Source organism: Uloborus diversus, chromosome 8 (genome assembly GCF_026930045.1).
Source record: "Uloborus diversus isolate 005 chromosome 8, Udiv.v.3.1, whole genome shotgun sequence".
In the NCBI taxonomy this organism is placed as follows: domain Eukaryota; kingdom Metazoa; phylum Arthropoda; class Arachnida; order Araneae; family Uloboridae; genus Uloborus; species Uloborus diversus.
Genome location: NC_072738.1, coordinates 10,018,478 through 10,045,948, shown reverse-complemented (window position 1 = coordinate 10,045,948; position 27,471 = coordinate 10,018,478). Strand labels below are relative to the sequence as shown.

Genomic DNA, 27,471 nt, shown 5'->3' with positions numbered 1-27,471 from the left:
AGCCATTTAAATACTAAACCCAATATAATGTCACCAAGATGCTAGACAATGAGCGGCTTTATACCTAGGAACATTGTCATAATGATTATAACACGAGAGCAAGGTTATTAAATAAACCCATACCTCTCTTGAGTTTTTTAAAATTAATTTAATCATAACTTCATAAGATATATAAGTTTCACTGAAGAATTCAGAAACTACTTCTGTGCGAATTTCAAAACTATTGCTGATTTGTTCTTAAAGTCATGATACAGTTGGGATAACATATTGATACTACATGCCGTTTCTATTAAAAATCATGGTTTTTCTAAGAAACTACCACATGATTTCTTTCATTTTGCATCTTTTATTAGCTGAAAAAGAAATCTATTATTTCGCAAATAGGTTCCTAGATCAAAATGACTCTTTTAGGTGCGCCTACGCATTAAAAAAAACGTTAATTATATATTCCATCAAAGAAGAATTAATGGATGATATTCTGCAACTCTGGGCCTCTGACTTCAGTAATACTTCTTTAGCAAACAAAAATGCTTTTATTCAAAATATGCTGTGTGTGTGTGTTTTGTGTTCTTTTTAATTAGCTACGTAAAAAAGTGCAAAGGAAAGGTCAGTTAAAAAGTAATAAATAAAATATTGAAATTAATTAATCCTTTTGGAGGGGCACGTGCCTCCTGTGACCACCTAAAATCCGCTACTGCCCTGATCCAAGCTGAAAAAGGAACCACAACGTCAAAGACCGTCAAGTGAGGACAATAAGCAATCGTGATTGCTCAAAAAAAAAAAAAAAGATTAAGTTCTGGAGAAGATTTTAAACTTCCCCATTCACCTGCATTGCTAAAGATAGCCTAAAATTGTGTTTTAAAAACCTCAATTTCAGAAATTTTCAGGGCAACTTTAAGACCATTGAAGATACTGAAAAATCGAATTCAATTTAAAAAAAAAAATATCGCACTATAGAAATTTTAATTTAGCAATGTTCTCTAGGGATAAGTTTATTCCCCCCTTTTCCCCCTTCACTCCCCCCCCCCCTCTTTTTCACTTTAGAAACTTTGAGCTTGTTTAACTGCTGAAGCCAAGAGTAACTCATGCTGTTCTGTACTTTTGAGTACTATACTATAGTGATTAAGTAATAAAGTAATCATATGCGTGTTACCGAGGGTCACCAGCGGTTATTGCAGATATCCGGACACAAACAATGCAAAAAAAAAAAAAAAAAAATAACGGAAATAGCATTTGACCTTTGTCCTCAACGTGTGTGAGCCGTTCTTATCGTAGTACTATTACAAACACGTCCTGAAATTTGTACGGAGACTGAAAGCATCATCATCAACCATCATTATTTGTCCAACTTTTTAAAAAAATGATTCTTAAAAGTTGAAGTCTTGTTTTCAATTGCAAGTAAAAAAAGTCAAAAAGAAAGAGAGAGAAAAAAAAAAAAAAACATTGAATTTTTGACATCATGAATTCAAATTATGTTTTTCGCAATCACGAGTATGTCTGTGTACGATATGGACGCTACCGCCCAGAAGGAGCGGATTCCGTTGAATAGTACTGCTGGTGGAGAATCGGTGCCAGAGCATCTGCAGAGGCCAGTCAACGGTGGTGCTCGCAGCGAACTCGATCCAAAAAGGACGTTATTCGACGGCCAAGTATAACAATAAGCAATTCGTGATTGCTCCAAATAAATAAATAAATACATAAATAAATTTGAATTCTTGACTCCTAAAATTCTAATTATGTTTTTCGCAATCACGAATCTTGTGTGTATGTGTGTAAGAATGCGTGTGTGCGTAAGGCACAAACGTCACCGGCCCGGTGTTCCCACTCGCGAAGACCTTAATTTAACACCTCACACCTCTTTCAAAAGAGAAATCTGCTTGAGTTAAACCTTGAATGAACTCAAACGATTTGTAACCATGGTGACGAAAATTTGTCCTTATATACAGAATTCTAACAGCTTAACATACATAAAGACTGCGTACAAAGCAGTTTCCCTCTGAACACACACAGGAAAGATTTATATCACGAGTTGGAAATAACACTCAGGAGGCACCGATGGGAATCGAACCCACGACCTCCGGCTTAGAGGACGAAGCTTCTTTAACAGAACAACGCAATCTCGGTCAATTGAGTTCATTGAACAAGAAATAAAATGAAATTTCGTACTTTATTTTCGTTTTGTTTGGACGCTAACTGCAGCATTACGTGAGAGGTGTTCAATTACTTTTAAAAGTTATTAATACGTGGAAAGATGGAGGACTTGATAATTTTTCATTACTCAATAGTTATTCATCAAATGGCAACAGTCACCTAACAACCAGCGATAAAATTTTGTTTACATCATTGTTGAAGAATAATGGCTCCCATTACACCAACTGTAATTCGGAAACCTTTACTGTCTATTCAAAACGATTGGGATGAAGTGTTAAGGTAATATTGTACAGTTCTTTGTGTGCTAAAATTACTTCGTTTAAATTTGTACATTTTTTTCAGAGAACTGGAAGATAGTAAGGTATGGGAACGCTCGCTCACGAAAAATTGTTTGGAAGCGTTTTTAAAGCTATCTGTGCACTTGGAGACGAGAAATTAGAACTGCACTGTTTTGAGTTGGATGAGTTTTTAGTGAAAGAACATTCTTTGTTATTGAAACAGGTTCATGATATTCGAGAATCGATTATTTACTGTTACCGTATTCGCGAAGATTATTTGCGGAATCCTACGGAAAAAACGAAATTTCTTCTTAAAGCCGCGAAAGAATCGTTGCTTGTGAAGACGAATAATTTTCGTGAACAAGAGCAAATGATACTTGTCGCCCTTGGCAGAGAAGGTAATAAATTGACACATGATGTGGAAAATACTCTGCTTAAATATGGAATTGGGTGATATCTAAGTGGAAGTTTGAAAATGCGATCCAAGTTTTTCCCTTTGTTTTGAAATTAAAGTACACACGCGGTTTTGAACACTGAACATAAATTGCTTTTAATAACTCTATTGAACTGAAAAAATGTTACATATTGGGACATTCATTATTAGAAATTAAGTTTTACTACCTCTACATGATGCGTTTTGACTGTGTACTCGTTTTTTCATTTCTTGCATTGAAAATTGGAGTTAACTCTTTGAAAAGGAAAAAAAAAAGTGTAACAAGACTCAATTTTTGTGATGTAAATGTCAAAATTAAAATTTTCATTTAAAATTTTGTCTTTTTTTTCCTTCTCTCATATTTTTTGTTTGAGTAACATTAACTTTGTCTTATTTATAAACATATAAATTTATAACCCTTAAAGTAAAAAAAAAAAAGAAATTGATGAATGTCAATATTCTTGAAATTATATTTATTTTTCCAAAATCATTTGAATAAGTAGAACAATATCTAGATCTTTAAACTTCTTTCCAAAAGTTATTGATTTTGAACATGACGCTTTTACAAAAAAAATCTGGATAGCAAAAACAGACTATGTACAGAATAGTTTGTTAGAAAGAAAAAAAATTGTGAAAATGGAACATATTCTACTACAGCCTTAAAACTCTTAAAGTTTTTTCATAATTGGAACTTAGATTTGAATGTTTGCACCCATTAGCAATAGCACATCCAGAGACCGTGATATGTTTTAATTTACTTGGAATAGTCAGTAGGGATGGGTCTCAGGGTTATTTAATTGAAAATATAAAAATACTTATACAGTATAATCTAGAAATAACCAAACTTTTCATTTGTGTCATGGAACGGTCCATGCAATCTCGTGGGCATTTTCTGCTTCGGAAAGCTACATGTAAAATTTGCTCCTTCTCTCGAATGGAGCAAATTTTATACTAATTGTTTGAGAGGGCAAAAATTATGCGTATTTTAATCACAGTAGTTTATATGCTTATGTCAAGAAAAAGGAGCTAAAACAGATATTCAATTTTGTTTTAAACTCTAAAAAATGTGTTAATGATGACTGTATGAGCGACACTCAAGTTAACATGTGGTTTAGACATTTTAGAAATTGTTATGATGATTCAAGATCTGGACAATGAAAAATCTCAAGTCGAGCTGAGTTAATGGAAAAATTATATGAAATAACAGCTATTGATGCAAATCTCACTGTGAGTGCTAGCAGGAGAATTAAATTTATCTTATTGTACAACACACAAAGTGTAAACAGAAAGATTTGCGAAAGAAGTGTTAAAGAAAAATATATGCATGTTTTGTTCCACATGACTAAAATGGTGATCAACTAGTTGATTGTGTAGAGAATTGCAATTACTATACGAGACTAGTACTCAAGGGCGGACCTAGAATTTTTTCAAGGGAGGGGCGATTGATTTTTATTACATACTTTTTACTATGTATACAGATTTTAAAATATTGATCACAAAATTTTTTGACTTTCATTCCGAAACCAGTTCCGAGATAGGGTCATAAACCAACCCCCCCCCCCCCCATTCCTACCTTTTCCCAACATCAATGAAACTCGTCTAAATTTGCGTTTTTTGAACTTCATTTTCGAAAAATTACCGGTGAAGTGTCCCTCAAGGGAGGGGCGATCGCCCCCATCGCCCCTCCCTTGTATCCGCCCCTGCTAGTACTTTATGGTACTATATATTTAATTATAAAAGTTTCTTAAATTTCTGATTTTCGCAAAAAAAAAAAAAAAAATAAATAAATAAATAAAAAATAATAATATTTTCATAATAATTTTTTTTAAGACTCTGATTCTAATAAAATCAAGTACTTATACAACAAAATGTTATTTTCAATTGCATGGTTGTGTACAAAAGAAATATATCTGATTGTTCTAAAAATTGTTTCTTTTTTTAAATATAAAGTCATGAATTTAATGTCTTTGAAATAACAGGGGAGTCAATTCAGGCACAAACTAGGTCTGTTTTGGGGCCTCATTACAAAATGCTTCATCATAAAAGTAGCCACTTCACAAATTTTCATATCCTAAAATTAGATCTTTTACAAAATTTCATTTGTAAAAACAATTCTTTCATGATTTTTAAGCTTAAATTAATTAATTTGTCTAAAATCAAAGCATCAGTACAGAAAAAAAAAAAAAAAAACTTTGGCTTTCAAGTCCTATTAAGCCAAAGGGATTTCAGATTAGATTTGTGACAACTAAACATTCTTTACACCAGCAATTCGCAACTGGTGGATCGGCACCGGTCCTCGAAGACTTTTGCTTGTCCCACTTTGAAAAAATTTCTTTACTTAAAAAATAAGTAAATACATAAAAAATAAAAATAAACAAAAAAATCAAGAACAAAAACATATTAACGTTAATAATATCCTACATGCCGTCTTTTACATCACATTTGTAAGCAATTTTCGTAATTGCCGATAATTTTTCAGTTGTGTTTACATTTTATATACAGTGAAACACCATTACAACGAATGCCATCACAAAGAAATATCTGTTTCATTGAACTACATTTTCATTCTCGATTTAATTTTGACTATATTGCTTGAATCCCATTACTACAAAATTCCCCTTACAGCGAGCAAAATTTGTAGTCCTTGAAGTTAATTGTAACAGGATTTCACTGTAGTAGATATATTCTTGGCAATAGTTCTTTAATACCAAGTGAAATTTTATATACTTATTTGTTAATTCTTTATTATTACTTCTTTGTAAAAAAAAAAAGGTGGAAATCCTCAGCCATTAGCAAAATTTTTTCAAAAGTTTTTAACGATCCCTAAGTTAAAAGTTTTTTTCTTTTCTTTTTTGCAAGAAAAGAGGGAAGGAAAGGAAAAAGCATTAACTGAATTTCTTTGAAAAGCTGCTGCAGGTACACGGGTTAAAAAGGTTGAGAAATGTCTAGATGATCCTATTTTTTTTCACAAAATATATATAAAAGAAAAATGAACAAAAGTTGGGTCTTTTTTTTCAGAAAAAGAAAAAAGTTTGCAAAAAATTCTTTTCATTCAAAATACAGAAGTAATAATGATGAAAACCTGGATCGACCCCTAAATTGCAAAGTCAAATGGCATATTTTAAAATCTTTTAATTACTAAAATATTATTTCAATATAATTAGCTTCCTTTTCACATTTTTTTAAAACCTTTTCATTTAATTAAAGTGAAAAATAAGTAGCAAATTTTGATTGTAACTCTGAAACACGTGAAAACGATTTTTACCATAATTTTGTTCAATGTTGAATTTCTTACAAACTATACAGTCACCACATAAGTAATCAATTTAAAACATATTAGACATTCTATAAAAAGAACTCTTATTACTTGTTGCGAGAGAATTTTGATGTTAATACATAATTTCTTCCTTAAAGAGAGAAGATTGGATCTGTATGGGTTTCCTGTAAAGAGTATGGTGAGTTTCAGTTTTGTTTAATTTTTTTTTGTTAAATAATATTTTTCTTGTTATTAGTACATTGTAAAATTCACTTTAATTCCTTCACTTAAAATTTAAATTATTTTCTATCTCAGGTCAATTCATTTAGTTTCTTACCAAATTTTCCTTCTTCCTCTTTTTTTTTTCTGCAATTTAGTATTTAATTTTACACATTAGCGTAAAAGCACTTCTTTTTGCAAGGCTTTGATTTTTTGGGATCATTGCAACCTGGTAGCAATCACAAAAAATTAACCCCTTCTGAAATGTTTCAACTTTATTTATGTAATCAACTTTCATATTTCTGATAAAATTCGTAAAATTTTCAGCTTACAAAGTTGCCTATATCTTTATTTTCCTGAAAAATATGACTCGCAAAAATGGTGCTTTACAGTACTTTTGAGTAAGGCATTATCTGCTATTATTTTTTTTCAAACTATTTTGTTTTAAATTTATTTACGGTAATATATATATATATATATATATATATATATATATATATATATACAGTGAAGCACCGTTAATACGTTTCTGAAGGGACTGTATGAAAAAAGCGTATAAATGAAAAAACGTGTAATAGGTATTCGTTAATATGTATTAAACTCTGTAGGGACCATATTAAAGACGTATAATTGATAAAAGCATACAAAAGAGAAACGTATAAACAGTGCTTCACGTTATTTGTTCTCCTAAGTTAAACCTTTGCTCTATGTTGTCCCCTTCAAAGGGGTGATCCTAATTCTATAACAGCACCCAAATGTCTCTGAGGGGGTCATAAAATTTATTAGTAATTCCAGGAAATTAACTCATTCTGTCACAACTTTTTGTGAAACAAAATAGAGCAAAAACAGAAATCGAGTGATAAAAGTTCTTAAGTGCAAAGGATTAAATGATAGTCCATAGTAGTTTCATAGTATAATGTTAAAAAATGAATTTTCAGTCAATTTCTAATGAATTAATCATTATTGTCTTGTCTTGTAGGAAGTCACTAGCCGTAGCCTTACACCCTTACAGACATAGTATAACTTCGATTTTGTGGTACCTGATTTAACTATTTCCTCAATTTATTGATACATTTCACATGGCTGCCCACCACTGATAAGAGCAAGACCCCCCCCCCCCCTAAATACGCAAATACGCTAAAAGTAAGAGCCCTCCCCAAAAAAGTGAAAAATAGCCCTCAAAGCACCCCCTTAAAAATTTCAATGCCGCAATCTGTGGCACAATCCCCCCTTTCCCTAGGTGAGCACCCCTGCATTTCACTGGTCCGGGTTTGACTATTAAATGTCTATGCTCCTCAATTTAACGATATCCTTGATTTAACAATAACTTTTCCCAGTCTCTTGACAATCGTTAAATAAAGGTTATACTGTATTTAAATGCAGTCGGCTCTTTATATCTGTGCTTGGCTCAGAATTCCATTTTCAAAGTTTTTAGTTGGTCCCTAATTGCTGTAAATGTTGAATAATTGATTTTTTTTTCTCGTTTATTCAAAATTCACTCCACTTATCTGAAAATGTCAGGCAGCTATCTTTTGACATTTGTATTCCTGATTTTTGCTGAAAATGAGCAGAAGAAGCAAACCTTTTTAAATGGTATTTTTTAAAGGAATTTTTAGTTTTATGATTAGAACATAATTTTTGTACTTTTGGAGAAGAAAATACAATTTTTCAGGATCTCAAACTTCGGTTATGTTGAATATTTTCTCAGTCCTTAGCACTTTGAGGTATCAAGAGTCACTGTACTTTTTATTCTGAAAATTTTTGATTGGGTTTGGAGGTTTGAATTATGTTAAAAACATTTGAAGAAAACTACAGGTACATCCTGCAAGTATTTCAGTTGTTTTGAAAGTTGAATGTATTTCATCATAAATTAGCTTGTACATTTTGTTTAATTTTTTAAATTTAATTATTTATTCGCATAAATATATATTAATTTATATTTTGTTAACTAGATTTTAGCGATTAATGAATTACTGTTAACCTTTTATAAGCAACAGACTCTAAATTGTTTGTGTTTTCTTTTTTTTTTCCTTAATAACATTTTTGTGAAGAAATATTTTCCTGAAAGAATATTTTGGATTCCATTGTTCTTGCAATACTGTTGAAAATAATTGACGTCAATGGTTTTTAGAGTGTGGTTGGTGACTTGGTTCGTTTCGTTTCAAAAATGAGCACAAAAGGCTGTGTGACTGTTAACACTATTTTAGTTTCATAACAATTAAGAACAATTTTAACGATTAGGTCAGTTAAAGAAAGAGTAAATTTGTAAGCTAAAAGTGATCAAATGTATTTTGACCCATAAAATTGTGGTTGTTTTGAGCAGGAGCTTTGTTAAGATAGCCACTTAATGAAGGATAAGTTCTCATTTTATTTAGATGAGCAGAAATTCCTTTCCTTAAAATTTAATTGTTAATAGAGAGGTCATTTAATGAAGGTGATGGCTCAAATCCATATTTTTTAATTTACCATTCTTACTTTGCTGTTGTGTATAAAGAAATTATCATTTTTAGGTAAAAATAGCAAGCATGGAAAACTGAATGTGATTCCATGTGAAAGTACTTGTGTAACTGTTGAAGGATCAGATGGCTTCAGAGTCCAAAAAATAACAGCTGTAAGTATAAATATTGCAATTATTTTTGAATTTTTTAAAGATTTCTTTCTAATAAGGCAAAGTATTAGCTCCTTTAGAAATTGTACAACAAACAGAAAATTTCCGGAATCGTGCAAAAGAATTAAATGTAATGTTGTACTTTATGCTTAGTAAATCGTAGTCTAATTATATTACGGGAATTCAATGGCTTGAAAATAAATAGTGCTTTGCTTATTTAGTTTTTTATTTTTAATTGTTATACCCTCAAAAATCTTTCCTTTTTATTATTTCATTGGCTTTCTACCGGGGAGAAAAAAAAAAGTTTTTGCCGTGCCAGTGGCAGAATCTAATTGAAATGACACGGGAAAGAATGATCATAGTCCATTTTTTTTGAAAAAATCAGCTTTCTACAGGAACTGTTTGGTTATTACTGCTGGAAAATATTATTTGCAGAGTCAGCAATCATGTGAAACACAAACTGAAATTCTACTTGAATAATCACCAAAACTTCTCAAAATAACTTTTGTAAAAATTTTATTCAACTAAAATCATAAAACACTATTGCACCTTATATAAACTTAAAAACATGTCATCCAGGCATTTCATTACAAGTTGCACTTACGTGCATTACCCGCGAATAGCATGAAAAGAAAAGATTGAAGGTTATCACTTCATCGAAGCTACTGCGACTGCTCAGTTACATGCAAATCAAAATGTCTTTCTTCTTCGATTTAGAAGCAAATAAAACAGTTAGCATTTTAACATAGATGGCAAACCAAAATTAGTGTAGAAAAATATTTACATGGAGTATCAAGGGCACCCATATGGGGGGAGGGGGGCAAGGGGGCGCTCAAGGCCCCTCCTAGAATTTAGAACTTCCTTGCTTTTAGTACACTTTTCTTTTTAAAAATGTAAAAACATTTCTTCCTCAGCTATTAATGAATAAGTTATTAAAAATGTCAAATTTTAATAACCCTAATCTGCACTGAAATCAGTTTCCATGGGGAAAATATCCTGCTAAACCGTGGGGAAAATATCTGAGCCCCCCTTACAATTTCGCATATGTGCGCCCTTGTGGAGGATAGGAGGCACATGACCAGGAATGTTTCCTTATTTTCAACAATTACAAATAGTTTTCATCTGTAATATCATTCTGGCAAGAAGGATCATAATCATTAAGTTATAGCAGGAAAAAGATTGACACTAACGTGCAAGAATGATCATAGCCCCGCCCTCCAGTGGGCAAGAAAGATCAATGTCCAATTCGTACCATGCATATCAGCTGATCTATAGCTGTAAAAATGAAGGATATACTACATTTGAAACAGTTCCTCACCAATCCCGACTCTCAAATGTTTCACATATCTCTAGTTTCTGCACTTGAATTGCAAGATGACATCGAGTTTGCAGACGATCCACCATTCGATGAAGCAGAATAGCTGGCAAAAACGAACATGATCTTAAGACCGTTTTATTTTTTAATAAATTTTTCAAGTTTCAGTTATGTTAAATGTTCTTTTTTTTATTTTTAACATGAAATAAATGATATCTCACAACATAAAATTTATTAAGAACATAATTTGTACCTATTTTTCAATTGCTTAATTTAACTTCAAAGTTTAAAAATGTAATATTGGAAATTGTGTCAAGAACTATGATCATTCTTCCCTGTGGCCCTTCAATTATTACCTTACATGTTCAAACTGTTGCAAACTTCATGAAAAAGAGCAAAGAAGTGTCTTAAAAGGTCAATTATTCAAACACTTTTTTTTACAGTAAATTAAGGACAAGGAAATTACCATTCTTAGAAAACCTCTTATAATGTCAATTTAATCTTATTTATTAAAATCCAACTGTACCTATCTATGTTATAATGCTAATGTCACTCAAACATCCTTTAAGAACTGCAGAGAATTGAGGGTCAAACCAGGTATAGAAGGATTTGAAATTTTTATGAGGATCTTGAGCAGCCCAGTTGCTGCTTTGTACAGAAGATATTAATGAAAACAATTTTCAGCGATGTTTCACACATGCGGGACTTGATTTAGATGTTGGCTGTTTGCCAATAACACCTGGACTGAGTGAAAATGGATTAGTAAAGACACATAACCAGTTAGCTACTTGCCAATAATTCCTAGTTTGAGCAAAAGTGGATTAAGTGAGATTCAAATTCGATGCAATACATTACGTTTTACATCTCTTTCTTTGAAGGAATGTAATTTATGTCTCAACTTTGACTTCGTGCAACTCCACAGGCATTGATTAAAGCATTAATTAATTTTTTTCTCTTACCTAAGCCAACGCGAGGTACAAGAAGAGGTTGTCAAAGCCCTGGAGTACACCGCTAAAGGCAATATACTTTGGGGCACTGTGTTATACACCTACCCCGCAGCAGGTGGCTAGCAATATCTTTAATTTATACTTATGGTACTTAGCAAAATGGTTTGTTTCAACAGTAAATTACTATCTATTGTTTACCAATAGTTGATTGTGAATTCCTAATCAAGTAATTTTTTGAATTGAAGTGACAAAATTAATAAAGTATGTATTAATGCAATTTTTTCCGTTTCCAGAAATCATTAAGTTTGTCACATGAAGATCCTAATTGCAGATGTGATTTTTATGCTCCTAGCAAAATATTTTCCAATATTCACCTTAAAAATGTAAGTAGTTTACATTATACTTTCTTTCACAATGTCTTCAATTTTTTTATTCTTCTAAACATATTATTTATTTAATTTTTTGGTATGCAAACTCATTGGAAAAATTAAAATTATTCTGGAAAGAGTTTTGTTTGGCGTTTACATATTGTCAAATAATATGCTTCATTAACACAAAATTTAGCATTTCATCTGCTTTTTAAAATGAAAACCCATACAGGGGTCAATCTAGACAGAAATTAGGTTTGTTTATGAACCCTTCACAAATTTTCGTCCCCTAAAAACGAACCCTTCAGAAAATTTGGATCCCTAAAAATGGAAAAATTCATATTTCTCAAAAATTCAAAAAGAAAAAAAGACCTCTCTCAAAACTCCCTGACTGAAATTTCACAAAGCCGTCACTGAAAGTTGTTTTTTCCTCTGATCATCTAGCCACTCTGTGTGAAATGAGCTGCAAGCATGCTCGCTAGTATCGGAGGAAATATGACATGATTCAAATTTATGAAATACTTCAAATAAAACTATTAATTAATTTCAGCTGTGTCAAAAATGCTTATCAAAAATATAAAAAATAATTTATTTTGCACTCAAAAATGTTCATTAGAAAAACTAATTTCTTGCATATTCATCTTGTTTAGGTTTTATGTTTGGATGTTACAAATGCTGGACTTGGCGCTTCTGTTTCTGGGGATAATACTATTTACATTTGGGATAACTCCAATGGAAGTGTTCTCGTGAGTATTTATTTCATATATTTCAGATCAGATTTACACCAGTTAAAACATTCTATGAAATGTGTAGAAAAATAATAAATGCTGTTTAATAAATTGTTTTAAAATAAATATTGTTTGATGCATATACATACACTCTGTGTAAAAGTGGATTTGTTGTCATACTACTTCAGATCTTCGGTTACACATTCTACTTGTCCATTCACTGTGTACATCTTTTCTTTTCACTGTCACGTGAATTTTATGCCCTTTTATTGTCAGCAAAACAAGGAATTGAAAAATAATGTTTCTTTTTTTGGAGTTATTTATTGTATTAATTACAATTATGGCAGTACATAAACAATTTGTTTTATCCATGTATCTTATTTAAAGCTGTTAAATTTCAGTTTGTAATATTTTTGTTGAGTTAATGATTTTGAAAAAAAAAAAGTTTTTTTTCATAGTATGAAAACTATATTGATATTAGGAACAAAGCAATTCAAGTGTTTTGTCTTTTTTAAATTTTTAGTGAGTAAATTTATTCCAACAATGCAATTGTTGTTTAATCCTGCCATTTTTCATTATTGAATTGAAAACACGTGTCAGAAGTTTCTTGTTTACTAAGCATTTGTTTGTATTTATAAAAAACAGTGGCTGCGATTTGTGGGGGGGGGGGGGGGGGCAAGGGGATAGGGGGGGCGACTGCCCCCGCACTTTTTTCATCATCAAAGATTACCTTAACGTTATGATTTAATTTCAAATCATTCTGGGTGAGATTACCCAAACATTAACGTTACCAAATATTGTTTAAAATTTCAGTTTCAAAACTTAAATTTTGATCCTGTTTTGGGAGAAAATCCCTGAGTGCACTCCCTCCTTCCTTTAAATTCAAAGATGACCTAAATTTGTATTATAAAGACTCCAGTTTGAGGGGAAAAATCAGGAAGAGAATCCCCCTAGTAAGCGTAAAATTGCGTTTTTTTTAAGACTCCAATTTCGAAAAAAAAAAAAAAAAACTATCTTTTTTTGAAGTTCCAAAAGGAAGTTCAAGACTGAGTTCTTAAGATTTCATCAGTTCAAAAAAAAAAAAAAAAAAAAAACACACCACCGAACCATTTTGTTCTTTCTTAAATCAATAAAAAAGAAGTCTGAAATAACATTTTAAAAAAGTTTAGAAAACTTTTAAACTTTGCAAAATTTCTTGGAGAGAACCCCAAACCCCTTGCTCTAAGTTTGCTATAAATGGCTTTAATTTACGGCTTTAAGACTGAAGTTAAGATTTTTTTTCTTGGAAGTTCCTTCCTTACCCTCACATTACCAAAAACAGTCCAAGCTTCTTTGTTTATATTATTATTAAGACTTTACTTTTAAAAAACATTACGGGGACAACCCTGGAAACTTCTCTCAGTTTGCCAAACGTTGACAAAATTATACTAAAACGGTGTTTTTAAAACTACAATTACAAACCATTTATGCAAGAGAACATCAGAAGCCCGCCCCCCAGTCACTAAAAATAGCCACTAAACTTCATCTTCCTAAAAAAAAAATTGTCCCCCGCACTATAAGTACCATTCGCCGCCTCTGATAAAAACATTCAATTATCCCCAACATTCATCTCTTTATTTCATTAATAAGCTGCAATCATTCATGTAATAATCATAGAACTGACAATATTGCAAAATTTCTGTCTAAAATTTACATAAATGTCTAAAACTTCTGTTGAAAATTTCACTTTTGTGTGTAGTATGAATTAGTGAAAGGACCAAAAACAAATAAAGAAGCCTAATATGGTTTTGTCCATGTTGTCATGATCAGTAAAGTTAAAAATATAACAAATTTCCACTTTATTTTTCATCAGAACTGGTCAGGCCCCATTTCTAATTTTTCCAAGGGGGAGAGGGGCAAAGGATGTATACTCAATGCAAATTTGATGAAAAACCATGTCCACTTACATGTAAAAACATTAGTTTTTCAAAGCAGGAAGGTGAGGAGCCAGAAGGAAAATCAACTCCCTCTCCCCAATGATATGAAGCCTGTTACTAATACTGCAATTTACAAGTTAAAAGGGAACAAGCAGCATTTAAGGTTTAAACATTTACTTTTAAGCTTAGTTTAATTTTTGAATCTTGGGCAGATTTCAGAACCCTGTTTGAGAGAATGTTATGAGCAGAAGCTGGAATTCAAAATTTTCAATGGAGGGAGGATTTCTCTTAGAAACTGATTTGTGCAGGGGGACTACTACATTTTGGGAGAGAAAAAATAGCAATGTCTTTTGACTATTCCAACCTTATGAGCATTTCTGCAATCTAAAAGTTTGCCTTTGTCACTTTGTTTTTTTCGGTGCAACATAATTTAAATTTTTGACATATGGTTGCTTTGATAGATTTATCAGTCTTGTCTTTCAATCCGACAATTGAAGGGTTTGTTGCAACAATGGAGTTGCTCTGATTTCAAAGTTTTTGAAAGGTCTTCATTAGAGCTGAAAACAGCAATCCACTTTTTTCTTTATGGTATTTTAATAGCTCTCCGATTATGCTCCCGAGTACAGTTATGCAGGAGAAGTAAAAAAAATTAGAATGTGATTTGGTGTTTTATGCTTCAATGTGGACCAATTGAAATTTAAAGCTACCCCTCTTTTGCAGCAAACCTTTTAGTTCTCCAGGAGGGGATCTGAGAAATTTCTGTGAGATTCCCAAAATCACACACCGAATTTTTAGCATTTGTGTTACGCCTGTGTCTTTAATTACATTTGTTTCATTCCTTTTTTATTGCAGAGGAAATTAGAAGGTCACATCTGGGATGTATATTCATGCCGCTTCTTCCCATCTGGGATTGTTGTACTATCTGGTGGTGCTGATATGCAGTTGAAAATTTGGGCTGCTGATACGGGTCAGTGCCCAGTTACTTTGACTGGGCATTCTGCTGGTAAGTATATCTATTTAGACATTCCAACTGTCAAATTTAAAAGAATGTGTAAGGTCTGCAAATCAAGGACTGAAGATGGAACACAAAGGCGTTTTGAGTTCCATTTAAAATGGTACAATGCTTCACTAAGATTGTAAGTCAATGATTGCTGCACCACATAACTACAGTAAAATCCCTCGAATGCGGACACTAACGGGACAAATTTTTTTTGTTTGCAATAGAGGGGTGTCCACTTGACAAGGGTTTAATGATGTCATTGGAACTGAGGAATTAAAAATTGTTTGCACAGAAGAGGTGTCAGCCTTTGAGGGGTATCTGTTAGGAGGGGTTTTACTGTCACATAAAAATAGCACATTTCACAAACATGCTACTCGCTTTCATATGAATATTGAGAGTTACAGAATCTTTACTGAGTGATATCACATCAGGGGCATATTTAAGCTGTCTAAAAGTTAGGGTAGTGTCAATTTAACTGCTTAAACATATTTAACTATAATCTTTCCTCATACTATTTCTCAGAATTAATGTTAATGTACCAGCTGAGAAAGAACCAATTGAGACTTCAGTGGTTCAGGAAATTGAAATAAATTAAAATATACTCTTTCCTTAATGATGTTATTGTTCAGGAAAAATTAAATGCCTTAAAATATTATTTTCCTTTATTAATATTTGTGTTCCAACATAGAATGAACTACTTTAGACCTGGGACTGAAATGACTCAGGACATTGGTGCTGAGGCATTAAAATGGAGCGCAGGAGAAAACTAACGTTAAAACTAAAGTTAATAATTTTGCTTCTTAACTGTTTTTTTTCCAGAATCTTTCATTAAACCAGGGGTGAGATTAATCTGACTTTCCTTAATTTTTTTGAGAAAATTTCTAACCATTTAAAATTTAGAACCTTTTTGCCTATTTTTTCTTTCTATGAACATATAGAGCAAGAGAGAGAGAGAGAAAGAATCTCTGTAACTTTTAAAATTTATACAAAGATGAATCATTAGATATTTTGTTGTAGCAAAATTATTTTAATTGATACATATGCCTTGACAAATGTTATATCTCATTTATTTATTCTTTGACATTTACTATATAGTGTAGCTTTTATATTTTCTCTTTCAATACCGAGGGACTTAGCATTTGGTATTTGTCAGATCCTGTGTATGCCACCCTTGAAAGGAAAAGTTAGCAAGTGAATATTTGACTGTATCTAGTTTCAGGAAAGGGTATAGAGTTCAATATTCACTTGCCTTGCTTTCAAAGATAATTTTGTTGAAAAAAGCTTCTTCAAATTTCTTCAAAGGGTGCCACAAATCTAAAAAGTTTAGGAGCCCTTGTTGTATTGGATATTGTTGCAGTGACCTTTTACTGTGATGTGTGAGCATCAAGTTAAGTACAGAAAAAAATGATAATTTCTTAAGTAATTTAAATGTACTGTATTATGCTTGGGTATTCAGTTTTGACACATGAAAATAAATGTAGGACAAAATTGTTTTCTTATTGTAATTTTCTTGTAAAACTTGATATCTTTAGCCGTGACAGATACTGCTGTTGTTGATCGAGGAAGAAATATTGTCTCTGTATCTAAGGATGGTACAGCACGTTTATGGGATTGTGGTAAAGCAACTTGCCTTGATGTACTGTCTAGAAGTAATGGGAGCATCAATTGTTCTGCAGTTGCAGAAGTTGACATTGATGTTGGAACTCCTGAAAATCCTCCAAGTTAGTAATTTTTATTTCTTTTTGCATTTTTTCCTATTTGAAACACTTTATTTTTTTAAATTTTTTTTCATTTCTTGTTCAAAAATAAACTAAAAAAATAAAATAATAAAAGTAATAATAATAATAATGATAATTTTACATACATTTTGCTGTCCTTTTTTCTTAGTTTTTTATTGCTAATATTTGTTGCATTTTGTTTCATAAATTCATAATTTTAGCATTTATGATTGAAATTGTTGTTTTTAATTTGATTTTTACTTTTTTGTATATCCTCTTTCAAACTTTTGCCCAGTGTAGTAAAAACTCAAGTTAAAAAGTTACTTTTTTATAAATTTAGTAGTAATAAAAAGGAAAAAATATTAATGAAATACTTCTTTTTTTTTATGACACTAGCATTTCAACTATCTATCCAGTGTTGGCACATTGTTGTGCAGAATGAGCACATTAAATTTGGAAGGTGGAATATAACGCATTACAAGTAGAATTTTAACACTTATTGTAGTGATTTTTCTTTTTCAATTGACCAGCAAAAAAACTATTGTAAATATTATTTTTTATTAAATAAAGCTATTAACAGTGATACACTGTAAGCGAAACCATTTTTATTTGAGAATATTAATGCATTTCAACATATTTATGGAAATTGTAAAAGGCTGATATATCTGCTTAACAAATTCAAGAAGGCCTCAGGTGGATTAAAGTACTTTCCCTAGTTATTATTATTTTTCTTTTCTTTCTTTTTCTTTCTTTTTTTTTACTATTCTTAAATGTACTGTAGCGATGAGAGAGTGAAATTTTGGCAGGAATCCTGTCCTGAATTTTAGCTTCTGCAAAAACAAAGGTAGACAAAACTTTGTACTGAAATCAAATGCAAACCAAAACTGCCTACAATGTACATTTTTAGATAAAAACAAACAAGTTAGAGTATGAAAGTCCAATCTCCTATGGTAGATTTAATGTCCGTTCTTGAAAGCCAAAGCTAGCACTGGGGTTCGATTCTATTATAAAAAGGGGCAATAGGCTGAGGATGGGTACTTTCCGCTCACAGTTGTTTTAATTCTTTTTTCTGAGCAAGTATGAAGGAAAAATCTACTGCTTTTTTTCCTTGCAAGGTTGGCAGGTGTGCGATGTGCTTTTGAAAAATGCTAAGACAGCTACTCTAGCAACTTTAAACAAATAGTATCACATTTGTCAACTTATATTTTCAAAAGGTTTTTACTGGCTGCCATTTTATGACAAGTTTTTCATTTTTATTTTTGTGGTTTTCTCATGACTGAACCACGCATGAGAACTAGTAATAACTTTTATTTATTCATCTATTTTTGTTGAGTTTCCTTCTTTAATCTAGTTTTAGATTGAAGAAAGGTGTTTCAAATGATGTAAAGAATAATTTTTGAAAAATAAAATGACATGAATCAGTATTTTTGTTCTTAATTTTTTATTAGTCTTTGAAAAATGGTAAACCTAAACACATAAATTGTGGATTAATTTTACTATGATTTATGTCTCTCTATGAACATGGATATTGCTAATTGTATACTTGCATTCATCTGGTTCCATGGTGCAAAAGTTGCTCTTGATTTTTCGTTTTGTTTCTCCTGCTTTTTATGATTTATGAGGCTGGCAATTCTCTGATTATAAAATTTCTGCTAGAAAGTGGGAGTTCAAGAATTAACACACATTTAAATTCAGCCTCTTAAACTTTTATACTTAATTTATTAAAATATTAATTCGAGACACTACCGAAACTTATATAAGGCCTAAGTTATAAAATAATTTGTTAGGATACTGCTCTTGAAATTCAAAAACACATCCATCATGAAAGCATCTTGTGATTTTTGACAGTGTATTTTGTGTATATTGTATGTTACGTATATGTTGTCTTGTTTTTTATTGATAAAGAAAAATATTGTTCTCCACTCACGTAGCGTAGGTGAAAGAGAAGTTGCAACTGATGGAAAACTGCTAGTGTTCGGATGTGAAAATGGAAATTTGAAGGGAGTTGGACTTCAAAGCCGTAAACAGGTAATTTGTTCACAGTTTATTTATACACACATGTATTGTATATATGCAGTTTAATTGACAAAGACAATTGTATTTTTTCCTATTCCCTAAACTCTATGAATATTTTCTTTAAGTGACACAGTTTCACCTAGTTTTTAAAAAAATATATAAATGTTAAAGTCAAAGAGCTCTTGGCATTTCTTTTTAAGAGGGCTGTATTTATTTATCATAGAATTTTATTTCTGACTTACCAGGAAATCACGCAAATAGTGTAAGATTATTTTTTAAAAAAAAAGGAGTAGCAATTGAAAGAGCATAGTGAAACATGTTTCATGATGCGTAAATCATTTGCTCTCACCCCCCCCCCCTCCCTTCGTTATGGAAATATAAGATCCTAAATTTTGGGAGCATTTTATGAATAGTTGCCAAATTTAAGGCGAAATGGAAACTTCTAGAAACCGTGGTGATAATGTCATGATCTTTGAATGGTAATGAAGCTATTGTGGCTAAATGTTCATTTCTAGCTAAATTTGGTGACTTTTTAAAAAATATTAAATAAATTTAAGACATTATATTTCAGTAACAGGGTAACAAGGGATTCATGCATCTTGAAAAACAATTTTCACTATGCTCTTTCAATTACTAGTTGTTAAAACAATCATGATTACAGTGACATATGGTTTTCTGGATAGATTAATTATTTGAAAAGCTTATTTTAATCCTTTCATTTGATAATTATTGTTTTAATTTTAGATATTTGAACATAATTGTGGCTCTGCTATAAATTGTTGTTGCTTCACGTCAAAGTCCACTCTCGCATTTGGAACACAAGATGGTAGACTTTACTTATTTGATCTAAGAGCGAGGTTTGTTTCATTCATTGCTTTCAACTATTTTTTTTTTCTGATCATTTTATATTTGTGTGCATGTATAAATTACAGTCAACTCTCGATAACTTGAAACCTTGAAACTCTAATATTCTTTCATTTCAAAGTTTTCATTTGATCCCAAACTCTTCAGAAAACTAGTTACTTCCCATGACTCGAAGGTTTTTAAACAGTCTCTTGAGACTTTAAGTTATAGAGAAATGACTTGTAAACTAAAACGTGATGGTATGCTTTTTACATTGTACACTTTTATGTTCATATATATGTGTTTTATTCCTAGAATTATTAACTTTGGTTTTTAATCATGATATATTCCAATATAAAGATTCATTACATGCTATAATATAAAATATCATCTTTCTAAAAAAAAAAATCTACTTGAAAAGTAAAGATTTGTTTATGATGCGGGTGTGACCATGCAGTCACACCAATATTTTTATATACTGAATTAAAAAAAAAAAGGTTAGAAACAGGGATGATCTTTTACAGATTTAAGTTTAATTTTTAGACTTAAAAAAATTAGTACAATTTCTTTTTCTCAATTTAACAGTTTTCACCAATTATTTCCCTTTATGTAAGCACAGAGCCGGCTCTAGTAGTTCTACTGCCCTAGGCGATATTGACAAGTGCCGCCCCGCTCCCATTAATAAAATAATAATACATTAATTTACAGAAATAATTTTAAAGTGCTTAAAATTAAAGTGAGTTTCTAGTCGAATTCTTTACTGGATTTTGCATATACAAGCACTGGTACACACTTTAAATTCTATTTTCAATATTAAAGTAATGCATCCTATGGCACTAAAACATATATTAATATTTTCAAAAGCCTATTAAATCACGCAATATGCCACCTTTAAAATTAAACTGAATTTCTTGTTAAATTCCAAACTTAGTTTTGCACATCCAAGCACTGGTACACACTCTAATCTAAATTAATATTATTATTATTATTATTTTTAGCAGTGAAGCAGTGAATCTTTTGGCACTGAACCAGATATTTATACTTCTAAAAAAATATTTCAATTTCGAAATTTGCAAAAAAAATGAGGCCCTTCCATTCCAATTTATTTTCCCTGCTCAAAAAGCAAAATGTTTAGCTACCACTCCAACAAAACTTAAAACAAAGCTTGTCATTTATTTATTAAAAATGCTTGCTTTTGAAGGGTATGACTTCATATTCACTGATAGTTGAAGAATCAAAGTAGATAAATTATCTGTGGAAAAAAATTGCCGTAATTTAATCTGAGGTAATATTTCTTACATACTTGGAGGCTAGGGTTTTTTCTCCAAATTCCATACTAGTATCCGGGCTCATGTGTACAAAAAAAAAAGGAAAATATTCTCTTTGCAACTGCGCTATATTCGTATAATTGATATCCAAAGAGATTGTTCCCTAACACAGGGGTGCCCAACCCCCTAAGAGCAAAGGCACTCCCCCTAAATTTTGCAGAGACCTCCCAAAAGCAAGCCCCCCCCCCCAAATGAAAAAAAGCAAAAAACCCTTAACAAACTCCCTCTAAAAATTTCAGTGGCGTAGCCTGCGCCATAAGTCCCCCCCCCTCCCCTAGGTGGGCACCTCTGCCTAATGTAACACCTATTTTTGTTCAGATCTTGTTTTTCAATAAAAATAAAGCAAAGATTATTATACTAATACATAATACATAAGTTTTAAAAACACATAACATTTTAATGGCAATATTCCAAGGTTCATCCAAAAAAGAATTAAAGGATGGGATTTTTCATCGGTACAAAAATGTTAAGTGCAAAATACGCCTGTAAATGGATTTTTGTTGAGTGGAATTATGGATGAAATTACATATTTCCTGGTCCTAGTTTGAACCCACATCTGTACCTCAAAGCCAGACTAACATGGCACTTCACTCCAGGGTCTCCTGTACCTACGGCTACATGTTGTTTAACTGGTTGGATGGGGCCCCGAATACGCTCTGTTTTTTGAACCAGGCTTAGAGCCGAGCAACCCCTGATCCAGTACACCTAGAGAGTTGATTTGGAATGGGGACATGCAAAATAAGATTTTACATACAGTGCATGTAGTAATAACCAGAAAATTTCCATTTTGGGACTTGTGTTTGTGTGATTCTGAGGTAGAGATATTCTGTTGTTCTTAAACTCACAGGGTTCGTACGGGTCATGGAAATCCTGGAAAGTCATGGGAAAAAAATAAGCAAATTTCAGACCTGGAAAAGTCATGGAAAATTGAAATTTTCAGTCTAAGTCATGGAAATTTATTTTGAGTCATGGAAAAATGTTCTGGGAAAAAGTAACAGTAGCTAAAAAGAGTATTAGAAATCTCGAGTGATTTAGTATTGCACCATGAAAGCTATTTAAACTGGAAAGTTGAACGATCTCAAAAAACATTGCATCCAAGTTCGTTTCCATTACTCCTAAATCTTTATTTTTAAATTTATCAGAGTTTATCTCAATTTGTTGAAGGTTTTGGACAATCTTTAGTCATGCGATAGAATACAGAAATAGGGGAATTCTAATGCACAAAAACAGTAGTGCCCAATATACGCCCCGCAAAACTAATCCATGCGACTCACTGGTACGTTCAGTGTCATTATTCAAACATGTTTTAGAATTTCTGAACCTATTAATTTATATGCATTTGAAAATGTACAAATAAGTAAACAAGTACATTTATATCAAAAGATTTATTTACTATGAAATGTTTTATTTTAATTTTTTTTAAATAAATATTTGGTTTAGAAACATGAATTTACTAAAGAATGTGGCTTTATTTTAAAGAACCAAAAAATTGTCAAGTTGACACTAAAAAGCAACTTTTGAAACAAAAATTTATTGAAACTTAGTAATGATTCATTCAACCTTTTCCCCAATCATTATCATTCTGCCTGTTTATGAAAAAAATAGTCGATATTTAAGCATCATTCACTGTAAACTTGAACCCATAAACTTTTACTTAACTTAAACTTATATGATGAAAACAGGAAAGAATTATTCAATTTTTTAGGTGTACACTGATATTTTTTCAATTAGGTAGTGGCATTCACATAGAAGTTTTGCTAATGCTCATTTCCAAAAAAATAAATAAATAAATAAATAAAAAATTGGCAAGTTTGATATTAAATAGTACTATTCTCTTCATGTAACAAGGTCATGAAAAATTTCATGAAGTCATGAAAAAGTCCTGGAAAAGTCATGGAATTTTTTCATCCAAATAGAGTATGAACCCTGAACTCACTATTTGGGAAAAAAGGTTGGGGTGTAGAGAAAAACTAAATTAGATGCCTAGTTTTCTTTAAAAATTTAATTATATTGTTTATATGTTTGTTTTATGACTGTGAAGAACCAAATTTTATCATTTCATCAGAAATTGCCAGATAAGTTTTTAGTTCTGTTTAACCCTTGTTCTATCTTGTTTTTTAATTTCACTGAATTTCAGGTTGCCAGTTACTGTGTGGGAGGAATCTACTTCACCTGTTCTCTGTTTATTATCGATAAAAAATGGTCTTCTTTGTGGAAGAGGTAAAAATTAACTGTTTTCCAGATGTACTGCACTGAAGTATTATTCACCATTCTATTTTTCTTTTTTCTTTACCTCTTCAACTTGTTGAACACTCTAATATGGATCTGCATGGTTTGCCCTCTGATTGCTTAATTTTTTGTTGACATTTTACATTTCTTTTCCCGTTTTGTTTGCTGCTTGCACTTGCAAAAATGTTTTTCCAGCATATCTCGTGCTGTGTTCCTGTTTTATACTGAGTTTTCGCTACAGTCACATTATTGCAAAAATACCAAAATACTATCTTGCTTGTAAAAGTGAAGCAAGGTATTTTTGGTTTTTTGCTACAATAAAATAATAGTTAATTAATTTAAAAAAGTAAACTATGCTGGATATGAGATATAAAGTAAGCTAAGTTGTTTATTTTAAATTAAGTTAAACAATACTTAGCCTTAATGGGCATTATGACTTTAAAAAAAAAAACTTATGTGGGGAGGGAACTTATATGGTTTTAAAAATCAAATTAATGTTTTCCCAATGGTAAATAGAATCCTAGATTTTTTATTTCAAATAAAAAAGGAAAAAAAAGAAAATAGTGTTTGTTTCTGTAAGATGTCATTGTTGAATTTTGAAATTAGTTTTCAACTGGAGATGAAACCCATTGAGGCATTTAGAAATTTATGTGAACACATATCATTTTAGCATTTATCTCAAACTTTTTTCTCACATATAGCTTTTTTGCTAAACAACTTTTGAACTCGACTTAAACACTGGTATTACTTCTGATTGTCAGAAGCAACTTAACTGTTTTATCATACAAATTTTATTGTTGCATTTAGAGAAGAGTATTTTTATTAGGGTGCTGTACTGCATGTAGCTTTTGAAATTTGAAATGGGTGTGCCGCAAATCTACACCAATTGTTTGACAGAGTGAAACAAGTTGCACTTGTTCCCTCTGATATTAGGATTTTAGATTATACAATAAAAGAGGAATGCTGAAATTGAGTATTTCCCCAGAATAGAACATGTTACTGTCACAATTACTTTTAATAAAATTCCTCTAGGTTTACTTCCTTGTACAAAGGCTAAATTTAACTTCCAATCGTATCTGAACAAATTTTAACCGGTTTATCCCTATTTTTTGTTCATGCATTTGTATATATTAGCGTACAAGGACAAAAATATCCATTTTATCCATCCCCAAGCTCATTTTTCTTTTTTAACTACCTTTTTCTTACAATATCTCGTCCCTCCCCTAAAGAATGAAACTTGTAATCAGAGTTTTCTGTAAATTAACCTTTGTAAGGTATGAAAGCAACAGATAAACTCTATTATTTTAAGGATTGCTTCCTATAAATCCACTATAATATTAAAATCTGTTCGCGTCCGTCTGTCTGTCTGTCTGAAGATCGATCTTCTCGAGAACCACTGCGAATCGGGAGTCAAACGAGATACCGATCAATTCGAAATTTTCCAAAGAGAACAATAGGACCAATCTCATAATTGTATGACTTTAATTAGCAGAGATATTAATTAAAACGTTAATTAACATAACGCTATTCAGGAATTTTTATTTCTTTCCTGTTGCCAAACTGTGCAAACAGATTAAGTGAATCAGATCAATCAGGGCGGTAACCACACTTTTGCTTTCGAGGGGTTGGATGGAGGGCGATAACCAAACACATTAATTTTGAAATCTATATGATCAGTTAAATTTGATTTCATTCTTATGTTCAACTATATGCCCTCGTGATCAAAATATAGGGTCTTAAAGGCTGCAGAAAGTTTAAGAAAAATCTCCAAATTTAGTGAGTTTTGGTGAGTAATGGAAGACATCTGTCACATGATGTACAGACGAATGTCCTGCCGTATACACAAAGAGAAATCTGGTGGTTTCGTGCATTTCTTCCCAAGTCTTTAAATTTGGCTCTTTTCTTAAAATTTCGGCAGAGTTTGAGACCTTATGTCTCGATAACAGGGAAAGAAAGGTGAATAATTTTATATCAAAAGATGTTTTAAACTTTTGGTTATTACAGTCGAACCTGTCTATCTCGAATTTCAGGGGAAGGAAACAAAATTCGGGATAAAGAGGTTTTTAGAAACTCATTGAAATTTGAACTCTGATGGTGAAAATTTGAATTTTATACTTAAGACAATACATGCAAAAGATTAAAATTCTTCCATATTACATGAAATACACTGCCAGCTCATTCAATTCGAGCCGAGGACTGCAGTTTCATGCTTATTAGCACTCATCAGCCCGGCATAGGAGTGTCTGAGCTGGAGGTTGAGAACATCTTAAGGAAGCCAAGAGTGCCAAACAAACTGGTAGCAAATATAGAATTAGCACTGACCAGACAAGTGACCAAAGCAATGGTTCAGTTCAACTCGAATATTGAAGGCAAGGCAGGTATATTCAGTAAGTTACCGCCCTATTATTACTAAATATACCTGGTGGTGTATTTCATGTATGCCTTATCCCTGGCTATAGGGCGGTAACCTACTGAATATACCTGCCTTGCCTTCAATATTCAAGTTGAACCAAACCATTGCTTCGGTCACTCGTCTGGTCAGTGCTAATTCTATATTAGCTACCAGTTTGTTTGGCACTCTTGGCTTCCTTAAGAGGTTTTCAACCTCCAGCTCAGTCAATTCTATGCCGGGCTGATGAGTGCTAATAAGCACGAAACTGCAGTCCTCGGCTGGATTGACTGAGCTGGCGATGTATTTCTACCTTAGCCATGGCTGTAGCGCAGTAACTTACTGAATATTCTTCAGTATTAGTTGTATTTATTCTACTACTATTTTATATTTGCAAGTTTAAGGAATCATTTTGACAATAATGAAATTTTAAGCATACCTTTTTCAAGGCAAGTAATCTTTTATTGTTTTTTGTTGCCTGATTTTTTTAGATTAACTATGCTCTTGAGCTTGGCAATGACTGAAAATCCATCTTGGTCAATTCATACTAAACTTGGCGGCAATTTCTTTTTTTTTTCATTAATGGATTGCCGTCAAAAAATTCTTGAATTTCCATTTTTTTCATCATTTGAAAGAATCTTTACTTTTCTTTTCATGCCTATCCTCTCAGTTTTCTAAGCAATCACAACTTCAAGCAAGAGAGCAACCACAGAACAGTACCGAAAGCAGATAACCGAGTGAAAGGAGTTTTCGTTTGAATGACTTTTAACTGCGAACTTGAAAAACACACCCCACGTGTCAAATCTGTCAAGCCCCAGGCTTCACCTCATTGTCCCATTCTCTGCGCTCTGCTCTGCTTCCGAGAAAGAGCTCAAAATGACTGTCCTTCCCCCGTTAGACTTCCTAGAAAACAAACCCATACCTGAACGCATTTCTCCCTTTTTTTCGACTGCCCTCTCTGTCCTTGAGAACAGTGCTACTGTTTCTGTGTTTGAGGAAAGTTGTTAGTTGTCAAGAAGATTACTGGGCTTTGAGTCCGAAAATGACAGCATTGCTGGAATTCGAGATATAAAGGTATTGGAATTTTTTTTTCTTTTTTTTTGAGATAAACATGGAAAATACATTGAATTTTGGCTGAAAATGTAGGGATATTAAAAGATTTTGAGATGGATAGGTTTTTGAGATAAGCAGGTTCGAGATAGACAGGTTCGACTACACTATTCATGTGGTCCCCTGATAAGAAATAAAGCTGGGGAAGGGGGGAGGGGTGCAAATTTTATTAAATTTACAAATGACATTAAACATTGTGAAATCATGTATACATAAAATATATAATATCTTATTCATTGCTTTACAGCAGGAATCCTTTGGGGGATTAAAAGAACATATTTGAAGGAGTTGATTGTATTAATATTTTGGTTTCTCTTTTTAATATTTTATATTGTCATGTCTGATATTGATGAACATTATTTTTTCCCTAAACATATTTTTATTAATTTATGTAATTTTTAACTCTAGGTGATGGCTCCTGTATTTTCAATGCCCTAGACAAAGATCAGTGTGTGCAGCTGACAGGGCCTGGATTTGATCCAGTTTATTGTATGGCTGCAAATGAGAATGCAATTTTTACTGGTGCCAGGGATGGCTTGATAAGAAAATATGATTTGAACTTTTGATAAAAAGCATATTGTGATCATGTATTTTTCAATGTTTTTGGTAACAAATAAAA

At 31.9% G+C, this 27,471-nt stretch overlaps 1 protein-coding gene across 1 annotated transcript; it reads left to right on the top strand.

Moving 5' to 3' along the window:
- Positions 1-2,320: 2,320 nt before the first annotated feature.
- Positions 2,321-27,471, top strand: LOC129227685 (proteasomal ATPase-associated factor 1-like). The gene is made up of 11 exons (XM_054862277.1): positions 2,321-2,430; positions 6,277-6,317; positions 8,848-8,948; positions 11,501-11,590; positions 12,226-12,321; positions 15,072-15,222; positions 16,752-16,940; positions 18,874-18,965; positions 19,698-19,810; positions 23,262-23,344; positions 27,261-27,471. The coding sequence occupies exons 1-11, from the start codon at positions 2,357-2,359 to the stop codon at positions 27,416-27,418; spliced, it is 1,188 nt and encodes a 395-aa protein (XP_054718252.1). The 5' UTR covers positions 2,321-2,356; the 3' UTR covers positions 27,419-27,471.